Source organism: Giraffa tippelskirchi, chromosome 2, assembly GCF_054371585.1.
Source record: "Giraffa tippelskirchi isolate mGirTip1 chromosome 2, T2T-mGirTip1v1.2.pri, whole genome shotgun sequence".
Classification (NCBI taxonomy): Eukaryota; Metazoa; Chordata; class Mammalia; order Artiodactyla; family Giraffidae; genus Giraffa; species Giraffa tippelskirchi.
The window spans coordinates 186534258-186560743 of record NC_137276.1 but is presented as its reverse complement, the minus strand read 5'-3'; the positions used below and the strand labels follow the sequence as shown (position 1 = coordinate 186560743).

The following is a 26486-nucleotide window of genomic DNA, read 5'->3' as shown; positions in this document are numbered from 1 at the left end:
CTGTTTTGTTAGTTATTTCCATCATAATGCAGCAAGGCTAACAACATGGGCATGGTACCAGCTCCTATTGCTGTCTGATTCCCAGTGGGTTTTGGATGGTTATGTGCATGGTTTTGGATGGTTATGTGCACGGTGAGGGGACATTTAAATGACTTTTGTGTGTTGCACAGTCAGGAAAACAACATTTCCACACCAGCTCTTTTGATCTCTCAAAAAACAACTATCATAATACAAGCAGATGTTTGAATGGGTAAAAATAAATCCAGGTGGCTCCAGTCTACCCCAGGAGCCTCATACGACTCCATTGGCTCATCCAGGTTTGTCGTTCTCCTGATCTTAATGGAAACAATTATCACATTTCAAGTAGGCCAGTTCCAACCACAAAATTTAGACAAACAAAAAATCCCTTTCTACCAGGATGGTAAAGGGTCAGTGTGAGAGTTGAGGGGGAAAGGCAAGGAAAATCAGTTTCTTTCATAGGAAAAATCAAAGAGAACAGTCTATGTCATGGATTATCAGCAGCTCTGGAGCAAAAGATGTACTTGACTTTAGTTTGAACCTGATCCAGTGTTAAAATACAGATAGCAACAAACTGTAAATACTTAGAAGGTTGCCAAATATATTCAAAGCAAATTGGAAGTGAGAATAACTCTGGAGGGAAGCAGAATCAGAAAAGTCTCCACAAAGGAGGCATTTGACCTAGAGAAAAAGAGCGTTTGAGCAGAGGAGAATGCATATGAGAAAAAGAAAGCAAACACAAGTGTGACATGTTCTGGAAGTTGTGACAAGAGCAAATGCTGGACCATGTATTGTGTGAAGTTGGGGTGGATAAGGAAGAGGTAAAATAAGCTAATAGGTATCATTGTAGTCTGATAGAGAAATGATGAGAAACTTAAACAAAGATGCCAGTAAGGTTGCAGATGGGCTTCCCTGGTGGTTCAGATGATAAAGAATCTGTCTGCAATGAAGGAGACCCAGGTTTAATCCCTGGGTTGGGAAGATCCCCTGGAGAAGGAAATAGCAACCCCCTCCAGTATTCTTACTTGGAGAATTCTATGGACAGAGGAGCCTAGCAGGCTACAGTCCATAGGGTCACAAAGAGTCAGACACGACAGAGTGACTAACACGTTTACACTTTCAAGGTTGCAGATGACAGGAGTGAAGACTTTGGCATCTATGTGAGGAAGAGGATCAATAAAGTTACAAATAACTGTAAAAACTGTAGTTGGAGTTACTGAGTGAAATATAGGGCTAAAAATACAGGAGAAAAATGTGATTGGTTGAAAAGTTAAGTTTTGTGTGTATTGCATCAGATATACACATAGAACTTGGATACAGAATGCTTAGACTGGAAATACAAGTCTGAATATTAGGAGAGAGAGAAGGGCTGAGAATTTGATGACAAGAGAAGTATAGGGACTGGAACTTTAAATTTCTATAAAGTTGGGAATTTTCAAGCATAGACAGATTAGGAGTGTGATTAGTATGGTAGTAAGTGAGCAATCATAAATGAAGGAGAAACAGGAGCATATAGGGCATGAACACTAGGACAGGAAAGCATTTCACAGGGTATGTAAACAACACTGCAAATGTCACAAAGAATCACAAAGTGGTGTGAGAAAGAGGTTGTTGGATTTGGTCATTAGAGGGTTCCTAGAACATATGGAAGAGTAATTTTAGCAGAAATATGGAAACAAGGAAACTCCCAGGGGAGAGTGGACAAAAGTTAGTGAACTAGAGATTTAGAATGTACTAATTTTTGAAACAGGTTTCCAAGTAAAGAGACAAGCAGCAGGGCAGTGCCTTTGTCATTGGAGAAGGAGGTTATAGGGGAGAGGAAACAGCCAGGAGAACATGAAGTGTGCAACAGGTGTCAGTTCTAACCAACAAACCTTTGATTATCTCTTTGCAGAAATTTTGGAAGAGGAAGTGTCTCAAGTTTTCTAGATTATGACCTTGGCTTCCATATCTCCAATTACCCCTTTTAGCTGTTATAACTACTAGAATCCTTGAACACTGTTCCCTTGATATGATGTTGGATCCTCCACCCAGGCCTAAGGAAAGGGACAGATTGCAGTTTTTCCACATACCCATAGGCCAAATGTGTCAATCAGTCTGTTAATATGTTGGAGTAACTAAAGAAAAATTTTAAAAAGGAGAAAAGTAAATAAAATGTAGTAAATTATTCTATACATTAGTTACTTTAAAAATATTTATTGTTCTGGCATTGGTAAGGGCATTTAGTCCTATGTATCATCATGTGATCCTATTGGCCTTAGCACGTAATGCTCATCTGTTTGGTCTTTAGGTAGCATCATTGCCCTTGCTGTGTCCACCATGGCTGGCATATCTCACATCTTCTCTGTGGACTTCAGCACAAAGTCTAGGCTTCCAACCTCTTCAGTCTTCCAACTCTGGCTCTCAAAGCCAAGATGTTGAGAATGAAAATCTTCTCTGTCTCTAGTAGTCAAAAACTATGCAGTTTTCTCTACTTTGAGTTAAAATAAGACTCTTTGGAAGTCAGATAGGCAATATTTTTCTTTTAATATAGGTTCTATTCTCATTTTCCTAAAAGGATCAAGAACTGTGGGGCAACAGAGATGATTGGCAGGAAACTCATTCAAAATATTGTCATATTACTCAGGAATCCTGCATGAAGATGGGGAACTTGAGGAATTTCAAGAGTAATTTTGACTATATGAGGTATGACTCATATATGACTATATGAGCTGAAGATCCTAACTGATCAATAGAGTGCTATCCTTCTGAATGTGTAAGAAATATTCTCCTGTAAATACATACTATATACTTTCTTGAGTCACTCCTTGAATTTTTTCCATAGCACTTACCAAATATATTTTAATGTATGCCGTTATTGACTTTCCCCTCTCTAGTTTTTAAACTCTGTGAGGGTAAAGACCATGTTTGTTTTGTTCACTGGCTGGATTAATTCCCAGTACCTTGAGTCTAACATAGAAACTGCTTATAAAAATTTTTGGAATGAATAAATAAATGAAAGAATTAACCAAGGAATACCAAATAGTGGAGTACAGATAGAAAGGGGCTCTTCTATTTTTATGCAAAAGTGTACCAAAGTATGAAGTAACCTTTATTGTTATTGGTACCCATATAAATACCATTGATTTTTTGGACGTGGGTTGATATTCAGCCAGAATATATCAGCATCGTGTCCCTTCTCTTTGGCTGAGTCCTGTGCTATGCCTGCTCATATGTATTTTGTATTTCACCTCTATTGAGAAATATTGTCATTCCAAAATGATCACACTAATAGTCAATTGTTTAATTAATTGAGGGAAATGAGCATTTAAGATAAATAGCTAAATTATCACTTTATTATTAATTTGTTATTATATTTCATGAAAGGATAAAGTCAATACACTAATATATATCTTCAAAGCTGCTTCAGAATAATAAAATGTACACATATCTTAAAAATGAACATAGTAAATTATTTAAAAAAGAGTTTTTAGAGTGACTTAGTTCAATCTGTCAGTACCCCCAGAACTAAGGTATAGAATAAATGTTCTAAACTAAACACCGTAGATCATTTAAGTGCTATAGACTGCTTGAGAAAACTCTCAACAAAAAGACAAATGAGAAATGCGAGCAAAGGGAAATAAATGAACACTCACTTTGTGTCAGAGAAAATTGGAGTAGGTTTTACTCAAAGCAACAGTCTTCAGCATTCATATTTCCTCATGGTATACATTAGAATCTTTAGAGTCATAAAATTTCTGAATGTCTTCTTGATGACTAAACCTGTTTCCTTCTTTGTTTGAGGCATTATTCAGGAAGCATACAGTGTATTTTATTCTTTGCTTAGCAAGACAAGAATGTTCTATGTTAAGGAATGTATATACAAAATAATATATTTGTTGAAACATATTTCTGATGAAAGTTTTATATTTTCATTTCCCTTTTATTACACATGTTGCCTCTAAAGTCTCAGTGCAACATAGAAATAAAGAACATAGAGCTTCAGTCTAGACACCTGATCAAAAAACAGATTACTTCATTATAGTATTCTTCAAATAGTATTGTCTCCAGCATGGTAAAAACTGGTGATTTTGGAGGGTGAGCAAATATGTCTTTCTTCTAGAGGCAAGACAATGTAACACTGTAAAACTTGACTGAGAAAGACAGCTGCCTACCTGTACAACTACAGTGCCTCTTTGCCTCAGGTCTTACCTGGGTCCCATTGGCTCCTTTGAAGGCTAACATAAGCCTTTATTCTTTTGATTTAAACTTTGATCTCTATTAAAATAACACATTTTTTCTCCCTTTCTCTGCAAACTTTTCCACCTATTTGTAGTCAATTAAAGCTTAATCAACTTTTTTCTAATCTTTTCTGAGGAACAGGCTTTGGTGTGTACCACAGAAGCACCAGAAAAGAGGTTAAGCCCTCTGTAGGGGACAGCAAGTCTGTGCAGGTCAGTAAGTGCAGAGGAGGGCTGAGAATGAGAGAATTAGGGTGATCACCAATGTCTAAGAGCCAATTTCATATTTTTGTGAATCTGTATGATTAAACAATTTGCTTTGGTTTACTAAAAAAATTCATAGATTAATGATTAAATATTTGAAGAAATGATTTTTGGTTTAAATTTTCTATTTTTTCCCAACTAGACATGTATTATATAGAGTGGCCTGTATAAAGGCAATACAATTAAAGAAGTATGAAACATTGATGGAATGTTTCTGCAAAAGTTATTTCTCAAGAGTAGATAAAGTGTTTTTGAACAGATTCACTTTTTCTCAGGTCACAGGAGTGCTATTTAATAAATTACTTTTCTTGGGTGCTAAGAGCCACCTTTATTCATCTGAAAAGGTTAATGCAGCTGTTCAAAGTGTCCAAGTTTTCCTCAGAGAGTAATTTATGCACTGAAACTCTGTATTATTTAGGAAATTCCTAAAGAGAAAAAAAAATGTGCAGTACAAATTAAACACAATTAGTTATAATAGTTCATAACTGAAGTTGTTTTTTCCCCCTGAGCTGCATTTATATGGACTGATTTAAGTCCCTGACCATGTAAAATTTTAGAATTCCCTCACTTTCACCCCAGGATTTCCTATCTTTCCTTTTACTTAATTTTTTTCCATATTATAAATATACTGTGTTTCACTTATAGATTTTGTTTTCTTCTGACTTCCTTCACTATAATGTAAGTTCTAGGCAAATAACTTTTTTTCTGATTGCATTACCTCAGTTTCCCTGGACAGTACTAGGCACATGTAAACATTCAATAAATGAATGTAGGAATAAATCAATATTGATCAAATTTACAAAGTAATTGCCAAATTTCCATTTGATGTACCATTGAAAGCATAATTTACCTGTCTCATGATTAGAAAATATAGTAAGAAAACATGGTTAGAAAAGTGCTGTAAAAAACATTCTGATACATAGTCAGCCCCTAACACTCACTGGTACTATCATTAAATCAATTTGTGAAAAGAATACTATTTTTTAATATACTCATTGACTAAGTGAAATAGAGTCATGACAATTAAGTAGATATTAAACATATTTTGCCTCAATCATCTGAATCCTTTAGTTCAAAGCATATTTTAAGAATACATTATTAATATAATTTACTTTCTGAAAAGTAACAAGACTTAATTAAATTTATTTGACAAACTCCAATTAAATCAAATAGAGTATTATAATGATTCCAAAGATTAAGCTTGGTTTTGAATTGTGCTCTGCCATTTACTAGGTCTGTGACCCTGGGCAAGTCAATTAAAAACCTTAGGCTTCAGTTTCCACATGTGTAAACGGATGAAAATTAAATCTATGTCAGTAGTTGAATATTAAACATAGGACAGTGCCTGACACATAACAATTCTTGATAAAAGGAAGATCAAAAAATATTATTAAATGTATAAAATCTAGTGAAAAATGTTTGTGACAAAGCTATCTCAATTTGCATAAAATTGAGTGAGAATTAAAAGTGAAATTATATTTTTCTGATCCCATGTTTAAGCAAATAAATTAGAAATTCACATTTTGGAAGAAATTATCATTTTCAAAAGAGAACTTAAATAAGAAATACTGACATTTGACAGCAAATCACTTAGCATATGACTTCATTTGTACTACTAAGTATAAAACACAGAGCCTCTTAGTACCAGTTTAAGGATGCAGGTGTCCTTTTAAAATCAACACTTCTAAATTCCTGAAAAGCCAACATTATATATACAATCCTCTCCCTTCCCTATCCCAATCAATTTAAACTTATGGAGGTACTGAGTTAGAAAGATGTTCAAAAACCTTATGATACACGTCTTCAAGGTCATTGTTATCTAAGAATGTGTTACAAATGTTGTGTTTTATGGGCCACGGTAGGCAGTCTTGTACAACATTTTTAGCACCAAAGTAGGGCATTGGCTGCCACACTTAGTTATGGTGGAGAAGATGGGAAATGTTTCTGCTCAGGTTCTCTACAGAGATTGCTGGAGCCACGGTGGGAAAACAAGCCTTTCAGGTCATCCCAAGGTAGACCACAGACACTGTGATATGAAGCTCAACGATGCTTTGTGAGCTAGATCAAGAAGAGTACATGTGTCTATAACTGTCCAGGAGCTGAGGAGCCTGAGCAAACAGGACACTGTGCTCTAATAAGTGTGAAGAGTCTCAACATTGTCTCCAAATCCCAAGCAACCCCATTTCAGAAAAGAACTTTAGAAACTGTGACAAGTAACATCTCCACGCTTGCTACTACTATGAGCTGATACTCAAGTCTCCTATGTACAAAGGAAATGATGGCGATAGGCTTGAGGATGGTGAATGTACAAGAAAATAGTTCATCTTTTTTTTTAACTTGTGGATGGAATATAAAGAGCCTCTCAAAGTCTTGAAAATGCCATGAGCACTGCTAATATTACAGGGATCAGAATGTGGATACTGCCTACATGAGAGATGTGGGTGTCCTTCAAAATTCCCCTGCTTAATGTACCTTAATATTAAAACACAGACCAGTACAAATAACGTTATATATATAATAATGTGATTCAACTAATCAGGGCTGTTCCTAGGCTGGGGCCACCTTTGTGTCATGCAGTCTAGCACAGAAAAAGGTGGCTTAGCCCAAGGAACACAGGCCCTGTTACTCCATTGGACTGAAAAAACCTTCCATATGTCCAGACTATGTTATTGATAGCTTATGGTAAACGATGTCAGATTCGTGATCTCCGAGGAAGATTTAGCTTTGGGACCAGGGGCCAGGCTTGAATACTCAGAGCTTTTGTGTGGCCGAAGTTTTATTACAGTGAAAAAGGACAGAGAAAGCCTCTGACATCAACATCAGAAGAGCAATGGAGAGTGCCCCACTTGCTAGTCTTGTCAAGGCCTTACATACTTTTACCAGATCCACTCCCACAACATACATCTTAAATTAACAAGAATAGAACTACCAATGGAAAGGTCTTACCAGACCCACTCCCACATAAAATAACAGAATTAGTCAGAAGGTTCCTGTTAAGAAGGAGCAACATGTCCTTAAGCAAGATACATTGTTGTTATATAATTAGTACAGAGCTTAAGGGAAAACATACCCTTGAGCAGTATGAGTTGTTTTGTTGTGTAATCATTATCTCTGGGCTTAAAGGAAGTAATTTTATGTCTTATGTGACTAAGACAAAACAATGTAGAAAAAAAGTTTGTCCTTTTCTCCTGCTCCAGAGCCCTGGGCCCTTTCCTCCTTGAGGGCCCTTATCAATCTACCTAAGAATTAACTCTGTCACTATGTCCCTTTTGTGTTTGTAGTTTATAAAGTCTTATGATCATCATCTTGGTTTTCAAATGTTAAATCTAGAGGATGCCTGAGGGAGGACTTGAATCTGTATCTGCTAAAACAAAAATCAACGGATTTTCTGTTAAAGCAAGCTGCCTTCTACCTCTACCTTCTATTCTTCAAAAAACTATTTATTAAAAGTTTTAATCTCTATGACAGGCTGTGAGTCTTGTTCAAAGTGTAGGGCTACATCTTTTAGACAACCTCAGATCTGATCTAAAGTTGTAAAGCAAAGACTTTACTAAACTGCTGTTAGTGGGCTGTTTCAAGTAACATGTGTTTCTTAACCATTTTTGGTAAACATAGATGTGTCCAGTTTAGCCTGTAATAATAATTCTCAATTCTTGCACAATTAGGATTTCCTCTCTGATTTTAAAAAATAATTTTCTCCCTCTGCTGCTGCTGCTGCTGCTAAGTCGCGTCAGTTGTGTCAGACTCTGTGTGACCCCATAGACGGCAGCCCACCAGGCTCCCCCATCCCTGGGACTCTCCAGGCAAGAACACTGGAGTGGGTTGCCATTTCCTTCTCCAATGCATGAAAGTGAAAAGTGAAAGTGAAGTCACTCAGTCGTGTCCGACTCTTAGCGATCCCATGGACTGCAGCCTACCAGGCTCCTCCGCCCATGGGATTTTCCAGGCAAGAGTACTGGAGTGAGCGGCCAATACCTTCTCCTTTCTCTCTCACAATGCCCATATTATAAAATGCATCTATTAAACAAATTGCATTCACTACATAAGAATTTGTTTGTTTTTATATGAAAAGATCTATTAAAGAGTACACAATTTTAAAAGCCAAAAAAAAAAAAACAAATGTTGATAAATGGCAACCAAAATAACACTAAATGTACTTAATAACACATGATGTTTACGTAGCTTGTGCAGCAATCTGATCAGAAAGATCTGGAGTTGAATTCTAGTCCCTCCACTTGTTTTCCATGACTCTTTAGTATCCTGAGACTTATTTTCTTTTTCAGTACACAGAGTAGTAAATTCAATATCGTCCAATGTTTATAAGGGTATGAATGAGGGACTATAGGAAAATTATCTGGCAACACACTGCTTTCTTTGTATACAGCGCTCAATAAGTATTATTTTTCTCCTGTGAGAGAATATAAAAGCTAGAAAGCATTTCTGAATAATAAAAATAACTCACCAATGAAAATTCCTAACTGAGTCCCTCAGGCTGGGAGACCTCTCTAGATAGAGAGACAACAGTATATGTCTCCAGTGCCTTCTAGGAATTAATGAAATTCATCATGAGCAGGAAGTTGTGGAGACTAGCATCACTGTGTGTGTGGTGGGATGTACCTTTCAGACACAAGCTGCTGTCTTTCCTAACAATCTTCTGTAGACTCCAAAAGAACAAGGCTGTCGTAGTCTTATCTGAAATGTCCTGAGGAGCTAGACATTGAAGGCATAGGTGTGGTCAAGAGACCCCAGGGTATGGGTCAGCCATTTGTGTGAGCCTTTTGTTATAGAGTGTCCTACCAGATCAGACCCTAATGTTGGGAAGGATTGGGGTCAGGAGGAGAAGGGGATGACAGAGGATGAGATGGCTGGATGGCATCACCGACTCGATGGACATGGGTTTGGGTAGACTCCAGGAGCTGGTGATGGACAGGGAGGCCTGGCGTGCTGCGATTCATGGGGTCGCAGAGAGTCGGACATGACTGAGCGACTAAACTGAACTGAACTGAACTGAACTGAACCAGATCAGGCATATGGCTGTTATTCCAAAAGTCATTAGGTTTGTCTCCGAGTGGTATGTGACAGTGACAAAGAAGGAAGCTCCTGTTGGATTAGTATTTTTTTCTGTTTATTTTTGGGAACAAACTTGTGCTTTCCTTTCCCACATCCTCACCAAAGTGACTTTGTTAATAATAACATGTTATACTAAAAACATGATTCAAAAGCAAGATGTAGTTCCTTCCTTTTGCTGAAGACTACACTTGGTCATCTAAGGGCAGATCATTAAGAACAGCTTAGACATTATTATTCCCCAAAATCCAAAAACTTTAAACGTGCAATAAATTATTTGAGTAAGCTATTTACAATTTTATTTTCTTTTTGTTTTTTATTCACAGACCAAAACCACCAACCCAAAAGATTTTTTTTCCCAGTGCACAGAATGTGCTCTGATAACAAGCTGGGCACTTCTAGAAGATATTTTAACTCTATAAGGCCAGTAAAAGGCTATACAGGAAAAAAAAATTTAAACATCAGGCTGACTAGTATTTAAATATTAAAGTCAATTTATATTTATTTGTTCAACACATATTAAAGTCAATTTATATTTATTTGTTCAACACATGTTGACAATTTCTATTATACTCTAATTTTTCTAAGAATTCAAGGTCTTCATAATTCTATATCACATATCATCCACTAATGAGCAGTCACTAGAGGAACCATAATATTATTCCACATAGTATTTTTCTGTTCTCGCTTTGCTTTATTTCTTTGTTTCCTGAGAAAATCATATATAAACCATCGATTTTGAGAACTATCAGTATCCTGGAATTCCTTTGCTTAAAGGAAAGATTTCTTGACATTATTTGTTCATTAATAGCATTGAGGATTCTCTGAAAATCAATTCTTGGGGGTTAAATCCCTCAGACTATGGATATTCTACTTTAAAGGGTATCATTGCCTCTGCATCATCAGTCTGCTTTGCTATGCTGTTCTAATCTACCAAATACTTGGTTTGAGTTCTTCCTATTTATAATAAAATCTTTCATTTACAAATGTTTTGATTATATCTTAGTTCTACTACAAAAGTATAGCTTTGTTATAATTAGCAAACTGGAGTCAAAGAATGAAAATAATTTTGAAATTCCATATATGTGCATTAGTATACTGTATTGTTGTTTTTCTTTCTGGCTTACTTCACTCTGTATAATGGGCTCCAGTTTCATCCATCTCAGTAGAACCGATTCAAATGTATTTTTTTTAATGGCTGAGTAATATTCCATTGTGTATATGTACCACAGCTTCCTTATCCATTCGTCTGCTGATGGACATCTAGGTTGCTTCCATGTCCTGGCTATTGTAAACAGTGCTGCGATGAACATTGGGGTACATGCGTCTCTTTCAATTCTGGTTTCCTCGGTGTATATGCCCAGCAGTGGGATTGCTGGGTCATATGGCAGTTCTATTCCCAGTTTTTTAAGGAATCTCCACACTGTTCTCCATAGTGGCTGTACTAGTTTGCATTCCCACCAACAGTGTAAGAGGGTTCCCTTTTCTCCACACCCTCTCCAGCATTTATTGCTTGTAGACTTTTGGATAGCAGCCATTCTGACGATAACCCTATATGCGAGACAGAATAAGAGACACAGATGCATAGAACAATTTTATGGACTCTGAGGGAGAAGGTGAGGGTGGGACGTTCTGGGAGAATAGCATTGAAACATGTATATTATCATATGTGAAACAGAACACCATTCCACGTTCGATGCATGAGACAAGGGCTCAGGGCCGGGGCAATGGGAAAACCCAGAGGGATGGGATGGGGAGGGAGGTGGGTGGGGGGTCCAGGAAGGGGAACACATGTAAACCCATGGCTGATTCATGTCAATGTATGGCAAAAACTATTACAATATTGTAAAGTAATTAGCCCCCAACTAAAATAAATAAATTTATAAAAAAAAAATACAAAAAAAAAAAAATTTTGAAATATTGTAGCCAAAATCTCTGCCTTATTTTTGAAAATTATTTCTGATAGTCCTTAGGCCTCTAATGAGCTTTGCCTGCATGCATGTAGACAGCCTGCTTATCCAACAGTGAATTGAGATCAGCCTCAGTCTTCCCAGCAAGTAAGAGTGAAGGCTGGTGATGTCCACATGAAAAATAACTCTTTTCTAGGTTTTGCAATGGAACAGATATGGTTGCTGCTGCTGTTAACAACTAAAGTGCTTCCAGGTTCTGCTCAGTTCAATGGCTACAATTGTGATGCCAGCCTCCACAGTAGATTTCCTGGTGAGTCTGAACCCAATCTTTTCTCTAAGTATATCTGGAAAGAGTGATTATGTTTAAATAGAAAATCATTTAAATGCATATGTAAAATGAAGGGGATATCTGTCTTTATTAAGTGGATATTAACAAATGGAAAATGACAAAAGACATTTTTCTGAAGCTGTAATTTATAACCACATTAACATATAAAGTGTTCATTGTATTAGTTTATATTATTATAATGGCTGCTCACAGATGTGAAAAATATTAGCTAATGATTCATAAAATTGGGAGGGCTAATGTCATTCAAAATTTGTCTATTTGATGGATTTTTTTCTCATAAATTAATTCAGACTTTAAAAATTTCCATTATATTCTAATAGATTTATTTAGGAAGAATACTTAGAAAATGATTGTGAAATATTATACAGTACTCAAACAAAATACTATTTCAATGAAATATTGGTCACCAAAAGTACACAGGCCAGCTTCAAAATGCGTTTCACAGCAATCCATTAATATTTTGACAGACATGAAGCTTTGACCATCTTGATGGGTATGTCCCACAGGTTGTTAAAATCTGCATTTTTTTAGAGGCAATGTAAGGTTTCACTTAAGTATTCATCTTTTTATATCAGCTGAAGTTATAGAGCCATAGTTCAATATTTACAAAAAAAGGATTAGGTAATCTGAAACTATTTTTCTACATATATATTGCAAACTGAAATACATTCTGCCATGTTTTACATGCTCCTGTGTTTGGAGCACGGCAGAGAAACAGCACACCTACACAGAGCAATCAGCAGGTAGTTATTTAGTTGATATGAAGTTTCTAATTTGTTTGAACAGAGGTAATCTGGCTTGCTCCAGAGTAAAGAAAGAATACGTAGAAATATCTTCATGAGCCCAGATCTAGTATGAGACTATTTGGCAGGTTAAGTGAAATAAGGAGTTCAGGACGGGGAATGTCTAAAAGCAAGTCTACAAAGGTAAGTTTAGACAGGGTTTTTAATGATTCTGAATACACTAATGACAGGATTTTTTTTAACCTTTTTACTATGGAAAATTTAAAACATATTCAAAAGTAGAGATTAGTAAAAAAAAAAAAAAAACTAAAAAACATCCATAGTAATCATGCACCTTTAACAGTTCAGTTCAGTTCAGTCGCTCAGTCGTGTCTGACTCTTTGCGACCCCATGAACCGCAGCATGCCAGGCCTCCCTGTCCATCACCAACTCCCGGAGTCCACACAAACCCATGTCCATTGAGTCGGTGATGCCATCCAACCATCTCATCTTCTGTTGTCCCCTTCTCCTCCTGCCCTCAATTTTTCCCAGCATCAGGGTCTTTTCAAATGAGTCAGCTCTTCACATCAGGTCCAGCTTCATTAGTTGTCAGCATTTATAAATTTTGTTTCATATGTCTGTCCTACTACTCCCATCTCTAAAATATTTTAAAATAAATTCATTATTCATGTTTCATTATATATAAGTGAAAAGAACTTTAAAAATCATTACACTTATGTGTTTAATAAACAATAATAATTCCTTAATATCATTCAATATTCAGCCAAGTTGCCACTAAATCAATATGGTACATTTGTTCATGCATTTCTTGAGTCTGTTTTAATTTATAACATGCCTTAGCTTTTCTAAAATGCTATTTATCTCTGTAAGTAACTTGGTCATTTGTTTCTCAGAATTCTAACACTCTGGATCTGGTTGAGCACAACTCCTTTGTGTCACTTAACATGTTCTTCTTTTCCTATAAAACCTGTTAACTGATTAGGGCTAGAGGTCTGAATAAATAAATTCAGGTTCAGTTGTTTTGGCAAAAGTAATTTGTTTGTGTATTATTTGTGTAATGAATGTGTTTCAACTTTATTTTGTAGGCAATGAAGAGCCATTGCCTCTTTTTAAACATACCTTTTTAAGGGTTTTATGTGGTCACATTTTGTTTGAGAAAGCAGACATTGGGGAAAAGTGTGAAAGACAGAATCAAGTTAGAAGAGACTAGAGGCAGAGAAAAATGTAACGAAGGCAATGGCAACAGAAGCAGTAGAAATAGGCAGCTATTAAGAGATACAATATTCACATATGATAATATACATGTTTCAATGCAGTTCTCTCAAATCATCCCACCCTTGCCTTCTCCCACAGAGTCCGAAAGACTGTTTTATACATCTGTGTCTCTTTTACTGTCTCGCATATAGGGCCAGATTGCCAGTCCAGGTTCAATGCATGAGACAAGGTGCTCCAGGCTGGTGCACTGGGATGACCCTGAGGGATGGGATGGGGAGGGAGGTGGGAGGGGGGTTCAGGATGGGGAATACATGTACACCCATGGCTGATTCAGTCAATGTATGGCAAAACCCACTAGAATATTGTAAAGTAGTTAGCCTCTAATTAAAATGAATTAAAAAAAAGAGAGAGATACAGTATTTTGTGGTGGATACATCAGAACTTGAGAACTGATTTGATTTGGGAGGTGAGCCAAGGAGAAGACCAGAGGGTATTTTGAAATTGAATAATTCAATGTTGATACTGTTAACTGACACTGAAAGCATAGGGCATTTGCATGTTTTAGAAAGGATGTTTGGATTTGAAAAGAATGACTTTGAAGTACTTTTAGAATATAGAGAGGCAGCCTCTATCCAGAAGTAGGAAATACAGACCTTGTCTGAGGAGAGAGGCTGAAAACTGAAAAAAGCTGTGTGAGAGCTGAATCCCTGTGCAGGGAGTGAGCAATGAATGAGAGACAGGAGAAGGGTGAAGGAAAGGTGTGGAAATACACTACTATTTAAATAACTTTGGTGGTGAAGGAAAGAGGGGGAATAAGCTGAGCCAGCAATTTAAGTGAAAAAAGAAGATTTTGGGATTAGAGGACTAGAGACACCTAATCTATTACATAAGAATATGAATCAGCAAAGAGGAAGTATTCAGAGACTGGGAATACTAACAAAAAAATACTAACAAAGTATATACATGAGCAAAGGGAAAGTATTCAGAGACAGGAATATTAACAAAGAAATACCTCATGTAATGAGGAAAGAAAATATGGAAGAGATCAAAGGTACAGGTGGAGGAGTTCACTTTGGAAAAGTGGTAGCTATTTATTTGATTTAGGAAAGAAGAGAAATAAAAGATACAGGCAGAGAAGTTGAGAGGTTCTAATTGTGTTCATCTCCTCAGTGAAGTGGGAGGCAGAAGCCCTCAGAGAGGTAGGAGCCATAGGCTTGGCTGAGGCCTGGGAAGGGTAGTCAAATCTTACTCTATTATGGATGGAAAAGAGAGCCAAACTATAGGAAGACTGCTCAGTAGAGAGAATATAGCTGATGTTGTAGTTATTATACTTGTAAAGATAAATTGAACATGTAAATGAGCCAAGGAGTGACTAGGACCGCAAAAGGAAGTATTTTTTCATGTGGTAAATTTTAAAAATGACGTGGAAACTTCCATCTACAATAGCACCTGCTGATCACCAGCATCAAAATCAGCTGGGATAGTTGTTATGTTTGGACTTCATCGCTTCACCCCAAATGTGCTGTGCTGTGCTTAGTCGTTGAGTCATATCTGACTGTTTGCGACTTCATGGAATGCAGCCCATCAGGCTTCTCTGTCCATGGGGATTCTCCAAGCAATTATACTGGCGTGGCTTGCCGTGCTTCCTCCAGGGGATCTTCCCAACCCAGCGATCGAAGCCAGCTCTCCTGCATTGCAGGCAGATTCTTTACTGACTGAGCAACCAAGAAAGCCCTCACCCCTGATATTTAGTCTCAGAATCTCTGAATGTGGTACTGGGAATTTTTAAAAAATCCTGCAGATGAGTCTCATGCATTATGATTGAGAACAATTGACAGTGTGTTCTATTATTGAGTCCACTATTCCAGTCAAAAGCATAATCATGTATTAAGGAAATATAACTAAAAACAAAATCGTCTCCCAACCCAGAAATCCTTTCCACTAACATAGCAGACATGAAAACACTCATTGAATTAGCATTAAGCCAGAATATGATGTTTGATACACTGCAAGTTTGTAAAGGCAGAAAGGAATCTCACTCTTTTACATAGTCAAGCAGAGACAACAAATTATATGCATATTTTCAAAATAAGTAATAACTGTCCTCAAGTAAGAGGGCTTGGCAGCACCATTTGTCATGTGTAGTTCATCCTAAATTTATCTGGTTATTGGGGTGACCATTCATGCTAGTGTATTAGCTTTATCCAGAGAAAAAATAAAATTCTCACATCTTTATGAAAGGAGGTACTTTTGCAATTTGAAGCAGGGTTCCAAGTGAAGTTAGGCTCCCAGCCTTCCCAGACTGTGAGATAAGGGTACTATTTTCCTTGATGTTTATATTTCTAAGAGAAAGTTCCCAAGTCCTTGAGAAAGACGTCTCTCAGTAGTAAATCTAATTTTCAAAAGAATTTATATACATTTCATGAAGATGAGAAAGTACTTATGTATTTTCTGATATAAATGATCTCTTTCCTATATTTTCAACAGGGAAAATTAAACTCTTGTTTTAAATTTGTATTTGTCCTTACACATCTTAGCACTTTTATTTCTGTTGGGCTTAGACAACAAGTATCCAAACTTCCCAAACCTATGCATATACACACGCATATTGTTGCAATTTAAAATTTGTATTAAAAATTATCTAAAATTCAGATAAATTAGAAAGCCCAGGAGAGGCTTTAGTTTTATGGATATTCTTTTCAAGAATTTTTGCAGCCTGGTTTTTAAGCCCGTTTTTGCAGATTGCTTGCAAAAGAAGATCAGAGTGAATAAATAAAGCCTGAAGGTTAAATGCTCACTTCCCTTTGGACTTGTGGCTTCTCTTCCACATCAAGATCACCCTTGATGTCATCAAGAGCTCCACAAGCTGCTCAGATACTAAGCAAAGGCTTAGAATGACAATGAGTCTGGCAAAGAAAGGAGCTATCTAAATGCAAAGTAATGTTAATAATGATGAGAGTAATCATCTCACCCTATCTGACCCTTGCTGTTTCATGACATTAGAACTATTTTCTTTAATTTCCATGACATTTATCCTTGAGTCAAGGGAACTACCAAGGTTTAATTTATTTTAAATTTAAAGGGACACCATTTAATTTTAAAGGTAGTTAACTCTTGGCTATCCAAACTAGTAGCAGGGAATAGACTCTTGCCCCACTGACATTATAATTATGCTCTTCCAAGAATAAAACTCAAACCATAGTTGACTTTTTGAGTACCAAGGAATTATTTGGCTGCCAAAGTGAAATATACAGGTAAGTCTTTTTGGCCTCTGCAACTAATGTACACTAGTCTCTCTTTTAGAAGATGGTATATATAAGAGTCTGCTTGAGCTTCCAAGTCCCTAAAAAAGTCTTTAATGATAAAGGCAAAATCAAGGAAAAGATTGAGTTTATGACACCAGAAACATTGTGACCTGACATTGTTTTATGATGAACTAATGAGTCACAGGAAACTGAATGCTAGTGTTATATAACTTGTCATTTTGTATTCTATTTGAAATAGCACTAAGAAGGAGTAAATATAATACATATAATGCTGGGCACATTACATAATTCTCTCTTTTATTTCTTACAACAAACCTACAAAACTGTTTTTAATTTTCATTTTACAATACAGAGATTGCAAATTAGAATTTGTCTAGTACTGGGAAAAACAGGAACCCTTGTGCACCACTGATGGAAATGTAAATTGGTGCAGCCCCTACGGAAAACAGTTTTATAAAGATTCCTCAAAAAAGTAAAAGGAGTACTACCATACAATCCAGCAATTCCATTTCTGCACATATTATGTGAAGGAAATAAAATCATTGTGACAAAGAGACATCTGTGCCCCTATATTCACTGTAGCATTATTTACAAATAGCCAAGACATGAAAACAACTGAAATGGTTATCAATAGATGAATTGATGAAGAAGATGTGAGATATACACACACACATACACACACAATTCACTATAAAAAGGAGGGAATTCCTGACATTTGTGACAAAATGGATGGGCTATAAAGGTTATTATATTAAGCAAAATGTAATACAGAGAAATATAAATCTATATGATCTCATTCATAGGTAGAATCCAAAAGGCAAAACCAAAGCTCATAGAAAATGAGAATAGATTTTTTGTTATCAGATTCAAGGGTGGGGACATAGGAAATTGAATGAGAGTGGTGAAAAGATACAAACTTCCCATTATAAGATAAATAAATACTAGAGGTGTAATGTAAAACATAAGATTATAGTTTACACTGTGGTATATTTAAAATATATTAAAAATTGCTAAGAGAGTAAATCCTAAAATTTCTCATTACAAGGGAGAAAAAGCATATTTTCTCTTTTTTTTTTGGTGTCTATATGAATGATGGCTATCATAAAATTTATATTAAATTTATTAATTAAATTTATTGTTATAATCATTTCACAATAAATATAAGTCAATTATTATGCTGTAAACCTTAAGCTTATATGGTGCTGTATGTCAATTATGAAAGCTTACGGTGAATGGTGCTGGATTTTTGACCTCCAAAGAAGATTTAGCTTTGGGACCAGGGACCAGGCTTGATCACGCAAGAGCAAGAGCTTTTGTGTAGCATAGTTTTACTAAAGTATGAAGAGGGACAGAGAAAGCTTCTGACATAGACTTCAGAAGGGGGACAGAGAGTGCCCCCCTCACTAGTCTTAGCAAGGGAGCTATATGCTCTTTTAATTGGTTGTTACAATAAATCAAAAGAATGTCTCAAAGCTGTATAGATCTTACTAGACCCACTCCCACAATTTACATTTTAAGATGACAGGATTAGAACTAACAGTAGAAAGATTTTACCAGACCCACTCCCATAATATACATTTTAAGATAACAAGATTAGTCAGAAGGTTTTCAAGAAGGAGAAACTGTCCTCAAGCAGGATACATTGTTGTTATATGATCCTTAGTACAGAGTTTTAAGCTGAGTTGTTTTGTTGTCTAATCATCAGCTCTGGGCTTAAAGAAAAAATATTTTATGTGACTTAGACTAAGGAATGTAGAGAAAATAAATGCTTGTCTTTTTCTCCTCCTTGAGAATTCCAGACCCCTCTCTCCTCCTCAGGGACCCCAGACTTCTTATCAACTTGCCTAAGAATTGACTCTCAATTATATCTCAATAAAAGTGAAATTTGCTCAATAACCTCAGATGTGCAGATGATACCACCCTTATGGCAGAAAGTGAAGAAGAACTAAGGAGCATCTTGAAAGTGAAAGAGGAGAGTGAAAAAGTTGGCTTAAAACTTAACATTCAGAAAACTAAGATCATGGCATCTGGTCCCATCACTTCATGGCAGATAGATGGGGGAACAATGGAAACAGTGACAGACTTTATTTTTTTGGGCTCCAAAATCACTGCAGATGGTGACTGCAGACATGAAATTAAAAGATGCTTGCTCCTTGGAAGGAAGACAAGTTATGATCAACCTAGACAGCATATTAAAAAGCAGAGACATTGCTTTGCCAACAAAGGTCCATCTAGTCAAAGCTGTGGTTTTTCCAGTGGTCATGTATGGATGTGAGAGTTGGACAATAAAGAAAGTTGAGTGCCCAAGAATTTAGTCTTTTGAACTGTGGAGTTGGAGAAGATTCTTGAGAGTCCCTTGGACTGCAAGGAGATCCAACCAGTCCATCCTAAAGGAAATCAGTCCTGAATATTCATTGGAAGGACTAATGCTGAAGCTGAAACTCCAATACTTTGGCTACCTGATGCATAGAACTGACCCATTGGAAAAGACCCTGATGCTGGGAAAGATTGAAGGCGGGAGGAGAAGGGGACGAGGACGACAGAGGATGAGATGGTTGGATGGCATCACCAACTCAATGGACATGAGTTTGAGTAAACTCCGGGAGTTGGTCATGGAGAGGGAGACCTGGCTTGCTGCAGTCCATGGGATTGCAAAGAGTCAGACACGACTGAACTGAACAGACATGACTGAACTGAACTGAACTGAAATGTAAACACGACATGTAAATGGAGAATCGCAATAGAATTTGCCACATTAAAGAATTTGAAAAATCTTATGGTAGAAAAATTTATTTAGCTTTTTTCAGGAGCATCTTGACTAACTAAATCTTTGTTTTTCTAGTACTATTGATCAATATTTCAATGAGTACCTGTGTTTCACAGGAAATACAATAGATAATCACCTTATTTCATTGATAGACTTCTTGGGTTAGTCAAGCAAAATGAGCTGTCCGATTTTGTGTTAGACTTTGCTTGACCGTTGCACTGTTCTGTGCCCAAAGTCAGGGTAGAAAATGGTATAATTATTCCAGGGAATATGCTCTGGCCCTCTGTGTAGATAAGAAAGGCCAGCACTCCTTCTTTCCTACACAGTAGTAGTGTTTTGGCCTCCAAGCTGGGAAGAGTCTGCCTGCTTTTACTTTGCATCTGTGACTGTAATTACTGCACCAGATGAGGCAGAAGAACTGATCCAGACAGAGACTGCTGATCACATCCTGATTAATCTTCAGTGATAAAATGTGGTGGAGAGAAGAGGAATTCGTTAGCAAGTGCAGTGACTGAACGATTCAGAGTCCCTCCCTTTCTTTATTTTAATAACGAAGTTCTTTACTGCATGGATTTTTTTATTTCTTCTGCTTGTATAAGTAAAACCTATATGCCTTCTTCTGCTTGAAAAAGACCAAACTCTTCTAATTCCAAAGAATGGGAAGGAGCAAGTACAAATAGAAGTCTGAAAAGTTTGTCTGAGACTGTATATTCATTTCTTACAACCCTGCAAACCAGAGCTTTCGTTCACTGATGAAAAACAGATGTGGAAAACTGAGGTGAGGTGGCCAGGTACCTGTTCAATACAGAGAGGAAACCTGAATTCCTAATCCACTTTAAATTCTTCATCAACTGCTGATATTTGGGGTAGATAAAATATCAGTACCCTTTTAAACTTCTTGCTTTTTTAGCACCAAAACCTCAATATTGTATAAAAACTCAGGAGGAGAAGTAGTTTTCAAAAATGAGTTAAAACAACACAAATAGCATCTGTTTTCTAAGCAATTTTTTTAAAGTTTATGTAGTGTCAAATATCACTACTCTCATTTTATAGAGATAGAAATGGAAATAATATATAAATTACTTTTATAATCTGCTAAGATTATACAGTTTTGGAATATCTATTGGAGTACAAGAAATAAATAGAGTTGACCCTCTGTATCCACAGGTCCACATGTGTGGATTCAACCAAATTTGGGTTGAAAATATTGAGAAAAAAAAAAATCCAGGAAGTTCCAAAAGTAAAATTTGAATTTGCTGCATGCCAATAAATATTTACAAAGAATTTAAAGAGCACTTACAATGATTTACATAAAATTTACATTGTATTATAAGTAATCTAAAAATAATTTAAAATATACAGGAGGATGTGCATGTAGGCTATATGCAAATACTATGCATGCCATTTTAATTAAGGGATTTGAGCATCTGGGGATTTTGTAAATTTTGGTATCCAAGGATGGTTCTAGAATCAACCCCACATGGGTATTGAGGGATGACTGTCCTATATTTCCAGGTGAGATTTCTATGGCACTACAAGGCAGCACAGGGCTTCCAGGTGGTAACAATGGTAATGAATCTGCCTGCCAATGCAGGAGACATGAATTCGATCCCTGGGTTGGGAACATTGCCTGGAGGAGGAAATAGCAACCCATTCCAGTCTTCTGGCCTGGGAAATCCCATGGACAGAGGAGCCTGGAGGGGTATACTCCATGGGATTGCAGAGTCAGACAGGACTTAGTGACTAAGCATGAACTCACAAAGTGCACTCTTCAGCATACAGAAAAGGCTCTTCCTATTGTATTGAACAGGTTTTGGTTCATATGATCAGTTTTAAACCAATGCTACCTTAAAGCCCATTGATACAGGGACAATCATATTCACAGGAATACCTGCATCAGAACTGCACAGAGCCCTTGTCTGCTCACAATAGATTCACTCAGCCTCACCCATGTCTCCTTTAATTGTTTCAAAGTGTTCAGGGCATAGTTGCCATTTGAAGTGAATGTCCTGCTCTTCTGGTTACTAAACTGCTATGGATTGTGGAATAGGGTAGAGTAATGTAGGAGAAGAAGGTTCTATTTCCAATTTTATTTCACACATGGCCACCTGAGGGCCACCCAAATTAGACCTATTTGGGCTCAATCTCACAAAGCCTTTCACAAGTGCTCTTTCACTGTAATTCAAACTTGTTAGTTCCTCAGAAAGGAAGTGAATGAGACACACACCCATCCCCTTCATTATTCATGTCTCTCTCTTTCCTGTCCCTTTTCCATTTAAATCTCTCCCACTTATAAGCATATAAATCTTACAGTTTGGTGGGGGTGCTTAATACCACCAGATGGAACCCATCTAAGGATTTGCTTCTGCCTAATCAAACTGTATTGTGTAGGGGAGAAAAAATAATTTTCCCTCTACCCTTCTAGGTCCTTAGCTGAGGGCCCCTATAATAAAAAAGAGATTAACAGGAGAAAAACAAACAAAAGTTTCATAACATGTTAACCTTCTTGGGCTCCAAAATCACTGTGGACGGTGACTGCATCCATGAAATCAGATGATTGTTTCTTGTCAGGAAAGGGATGACAAAACTTGACAGTGTGTTGAAAAGCAGAGACATTACTCTGCTGACAAAGGTCTGTATAGACAAGGCTATGGTCTGCCCAGTGGTCATGTATGGTTGGGAGAGTTGGACCATAAAGAAGGCAGAATGCCAAAGAATTGACGCCTCTGAACTGTGGTGCTAGAGAAGACTCCTGAAAGTCCCTTGGACAGCAAGGAGATCAAACCAGTCAATCTTAAGGGAGATCAACCCTGAATATTCACTGAAAGGACTGATGCTGAGGCTCCAGTATTTTGGTCATCTGATGCGAACAGCCAACTCATTGGAAAAGTCCCTGATGCTGGGAAAGACTGAGGGCAGGAGAAGAGGGCATCAGAGAACAAGATGGTTGGATGGCATCACTGATGCAATGAACATGAACTTGGGCATACTCCAGGAGATGGTGAGTGTCAGGGAGGCCTGGTGTGCTGCAGTCCATGGGGTCTCAAAGAATTGGATATGACTGGGCAACTGAACAACAAAACCTCCTGTATTCATGGGTGATACTTAGAAAAACTGAGTAACTCCCTGAAATGGCATGTCACCACTTTAAATACTATCTCCAGTTAAAGATAAAAGAAATGTTGGGGAAGCTGGCTACGGGAGGTTATCAAGCAAAACATAGCAAACAAGATTATTGTTGTTATGCAGATATAGGTCAGTAGCCTCCATTTGTAAGAGTTTCTGAATATCTAGTTCTACTCTTCCTTCTTGGTAGGGAGAGGGAGACACAAATGGAGAGTTCCCTTATAAATGTAAATGTCTCTTTTAGAAAGGTAACTTCCACTTGTTTTCAGGGATTCTCCTATGTATGCTGTTTCTTAAAACTAATCAACTTAAGATAGTCCAAAATTTTGCCCAAGAGGCATATTTTGAGGTGGCAAATTCTTCTCCCCTTCACTTACAACATTGGCATCACCTGGGAACTTGTGAGAAATGCAAAAATCAGGCCTCATCCCAGATCTACTGAATCAGAATCTGCATTTTAATAAGATTCTCTGTAATGCATATTCATAAGAAGTGCTGATTGGAGCATGATACTCATGATGTCTTGCCAGCTTTATGTTGTTGCATAACCACAGTATTTATGCTAACCCCAACTGGGTGCCACATACTTGCTCACTGTTAATGACAAGAGGGATTAGCAAATCTATTGCTATTGAGGGGAGGTGATTTTTAAGATGTATTATTAATAAAGCAAGATAATTAATTGCTAGACTAATACACTTAAAAAGGCTAAATACCTAAACAAATAGCAAAAATTCATTAATTTCATATTATTTACCATATTGAATTAAAAAATATCTGATGTAGAGAATTTTGGTGTTCATTTAAAATGATGATGCTCTAAATCTCAGGCAGTTGGCAGAGAAAGGGTAGGATATATGAGTTCTGGATGAACAGTCAAAATGAATCCATGTCATTGTGTACATATTTTCTTTGAAATATGAATCTTGAAAGTTGAATATTAAAAAGTTAGACACTGTGAAAGCAGTTTGTCAAAGAGTTTAATTAAACATATTTTAATAAACACTTACTGAGTATTTGTTGGGCACTCTGACAAAACCCACAGCATTTAATGATTTCATAATCTAGAGGAGAAGCAAATATCCACTCTCAGGAATAATGTATGTAACTTTGTGGATCCATAAGGTAAGGTGGAATAGGGCAGAAGAGAATGATTACATATCATTGGAAAAATGAAGTCTTATAAAAGGACACCTTAAAAATTACTTTTCTGTTCTCAGCCCAGTTCTCTTACCTGAGTGCTATCAATAAATATTTCATCTATTATTAATTGATATACTGAGTATTCAGTTCAGTTCAGTTCAGTCGCTCAGTCGTGTCGGACTCTTTGAGACCCCATGAATCGCAGCACACCAGGCCTCCCTATCCATCACCAATTCCCGGAGTTTAATCAAACTCATGTCCATCGAATTGGTGATACCATCCAGCCATCTCATCCTCTGTCGTTCCCTTCTCCTCCAGCCCCCAGTCCTTCCCAGCATCAGGGTCTTTTCCAATGAGTCAGCTCTTCGCATGAGGTAGCCAAAGTATTGGAGTTTCAGCTTCAGCATTAGTCCTTCCAATGAACACCCAGGACTGATCTCCCTCAGGATGGACTGGTTGGGTCTCCTTGCAGTCCAAGGGACTCTCAAGAGTCTTCTCCAACACCACAGGTCAAGAGCATCAATTCTTGGCGCTCAGCTTTCTTTATAGTCCAACTCTCACATCCATACATGACTACTGGAAAAATCATAGCCTTGACTAGACGGACTTTTGTTGGCAGAGTAAATGTCTCTAGTTTTTAATATGCTGTCTAGGTTGGTCATAACTTTCCTTCCAAGGAGTCATCTTTTAATTTCATGGCTGCAATCACCATCTGCAGTGATTTTGGAGCCCCCAAAATAAAGCAAGCCATTGTTTCCACTGTTTCCTCATCTATTTCCCATGAAGTGATGGGACCAGATGCCATGATCTTAGTTTTCTGAATGTTGAGCTTTAAGCCAACTTTTTCACTCTCCTCTTTCACTTTCATCAAGAGGCTCTTTAGTTCTTCTTCACTATCTGTCATAAGGGTGGTGTCATTTGCATATCTGAGGTTCTTGATATTTCTCCTGGCAATCTTGATTCCAGCTTGTGTTTCTTCCAGCCCAGTGTTTCTCATGATGTACTCTGCATATAAGTTAAATAAGCAGGGTGACAATATACAGCCTTGTCATACTCCCTTTCCTATTTGGAACCAGCCTGTTATTCCACATCCAGTTCTAACTGTTGCTTTCTGACCTGCATACTGGTTTCTCAGGAGACAGGTCAGGTAGTCTGGTATTCCCATCTCTTTAAGAATTTTCCACAGTTTATTGTGATCCACACAGTCAAAGGCTTTGGCATAGTCAATAAAGCAGAAATAGATATTTTTCTGGAACTCTCTTGCTTTTTCGATGATCCAGCGGATGTTGGCAATTTGATCTCTGGTTCCTCTGCCTTTTCTAAAACCAGCTTGAACATGGTGTTATGTATTCACAGTTCACATATTGCTGAAGCCTGGCTTGGAGAATTTTGAGCATTACTTTACCAGCATGTGAGTTGAGTGCAATTGTGTGGTAGTTTGAGCATTCTTTGACAAGGTCTCTCTTTGGAATTGGAATGAAAACTGACCTTTTCCAGTCTTTTGGCCACTGCTGAGTTTTCCAAATTTGCTGACATGTTGAGTGCAGCACTTTCACAGCATCATCTTTTAGGATTTGAAATAGTTCAACTGGAATTCCGTCACCTCCACTAGCTTTGTTCATAATGATGCTTTCTAGGCCCACTTGACTTCACATTCCAGGATGTCTGGCTCTAGTTGAGTGATCACACCATTGTGATTATCTGCATCGTGAAGATCTTTTTTTGTACAGTTCTTCTGTGTATTCTTGCCACCTCTTCTTAATATCTTCAGCTTCTTTTAGGTCCAGGCCATTTCTGTCCTTTATCGAGCCCATCTTTGCATGCAATTCTCCCTTGGTATCTCTAATTTTCTTGAAGAGATCTCTAGTCTTTCCGATTCTGTTGTTTTTCTCTATTGAGTATTGATAATTATCAAATTTATAATTCTTACTCTTTACTATCTTCTAAATATTAGACCCTTATTTTGAACTAACTGCTATATATTTCTGCTTGAATGTTCCACATGTACCTCAGCCTCTCAAAAACTGAGCTCATTGTCTTTTTCCTTCTATATTCCTTATCTCAGGGAACAATCCACCTAGTCACTAACACTAGAAACCTGAGCAGCAGTTTGATATCTCCTTCTCTTCATGCCATCATCTAATCAATTTCTTATAAAATTTAACCAGTTGTAATTATTTCATTTCTTTACAACAATCCCTTCCAAACAGCCCTGCCCTACCTAGACATGGTTGTAACATGGTATTCAAACTTCTTGCATATCATTATCAAGCTGCATCGTGATTGCTTATTTTCTGTCTCCTTTACCCAACCGTGAGATATTTATAGTAGAGGAGTCTTGTTAACATCTTTATCTTCAGAGTCTAGCACAGAGACTAACACCCAATATGTATACAAT

At 37.1% G+C, this 26486-nt stretch overlaps 1 protein-coding gene across 2 annotated transcripts in view; it reads left to right on the top strand.

Moving 5' to 3' along the window:
* The window catches only part of ZPLD1 (zona pellucida like domain containing 1), a 664056-nt gene that overhangs the window by 597982 nt on the left and 39588 nt on the right, over positions 1-26486 (top strand). For both annotated transcript variants that reach the window (XM_081543086.1, XM_081543076.1), the window contains one exon: positions 11676-11789. In XM_081543086.1, the coding sequence (XP_081399212.1) occupies positions 11684-11789 (106 nt within the window). In that variant the 5' untranslated portion in view covers positions 11676-11683. The remainder of the gene's footprint in view (positions 1-11675; positions 11790-26486) is intronic.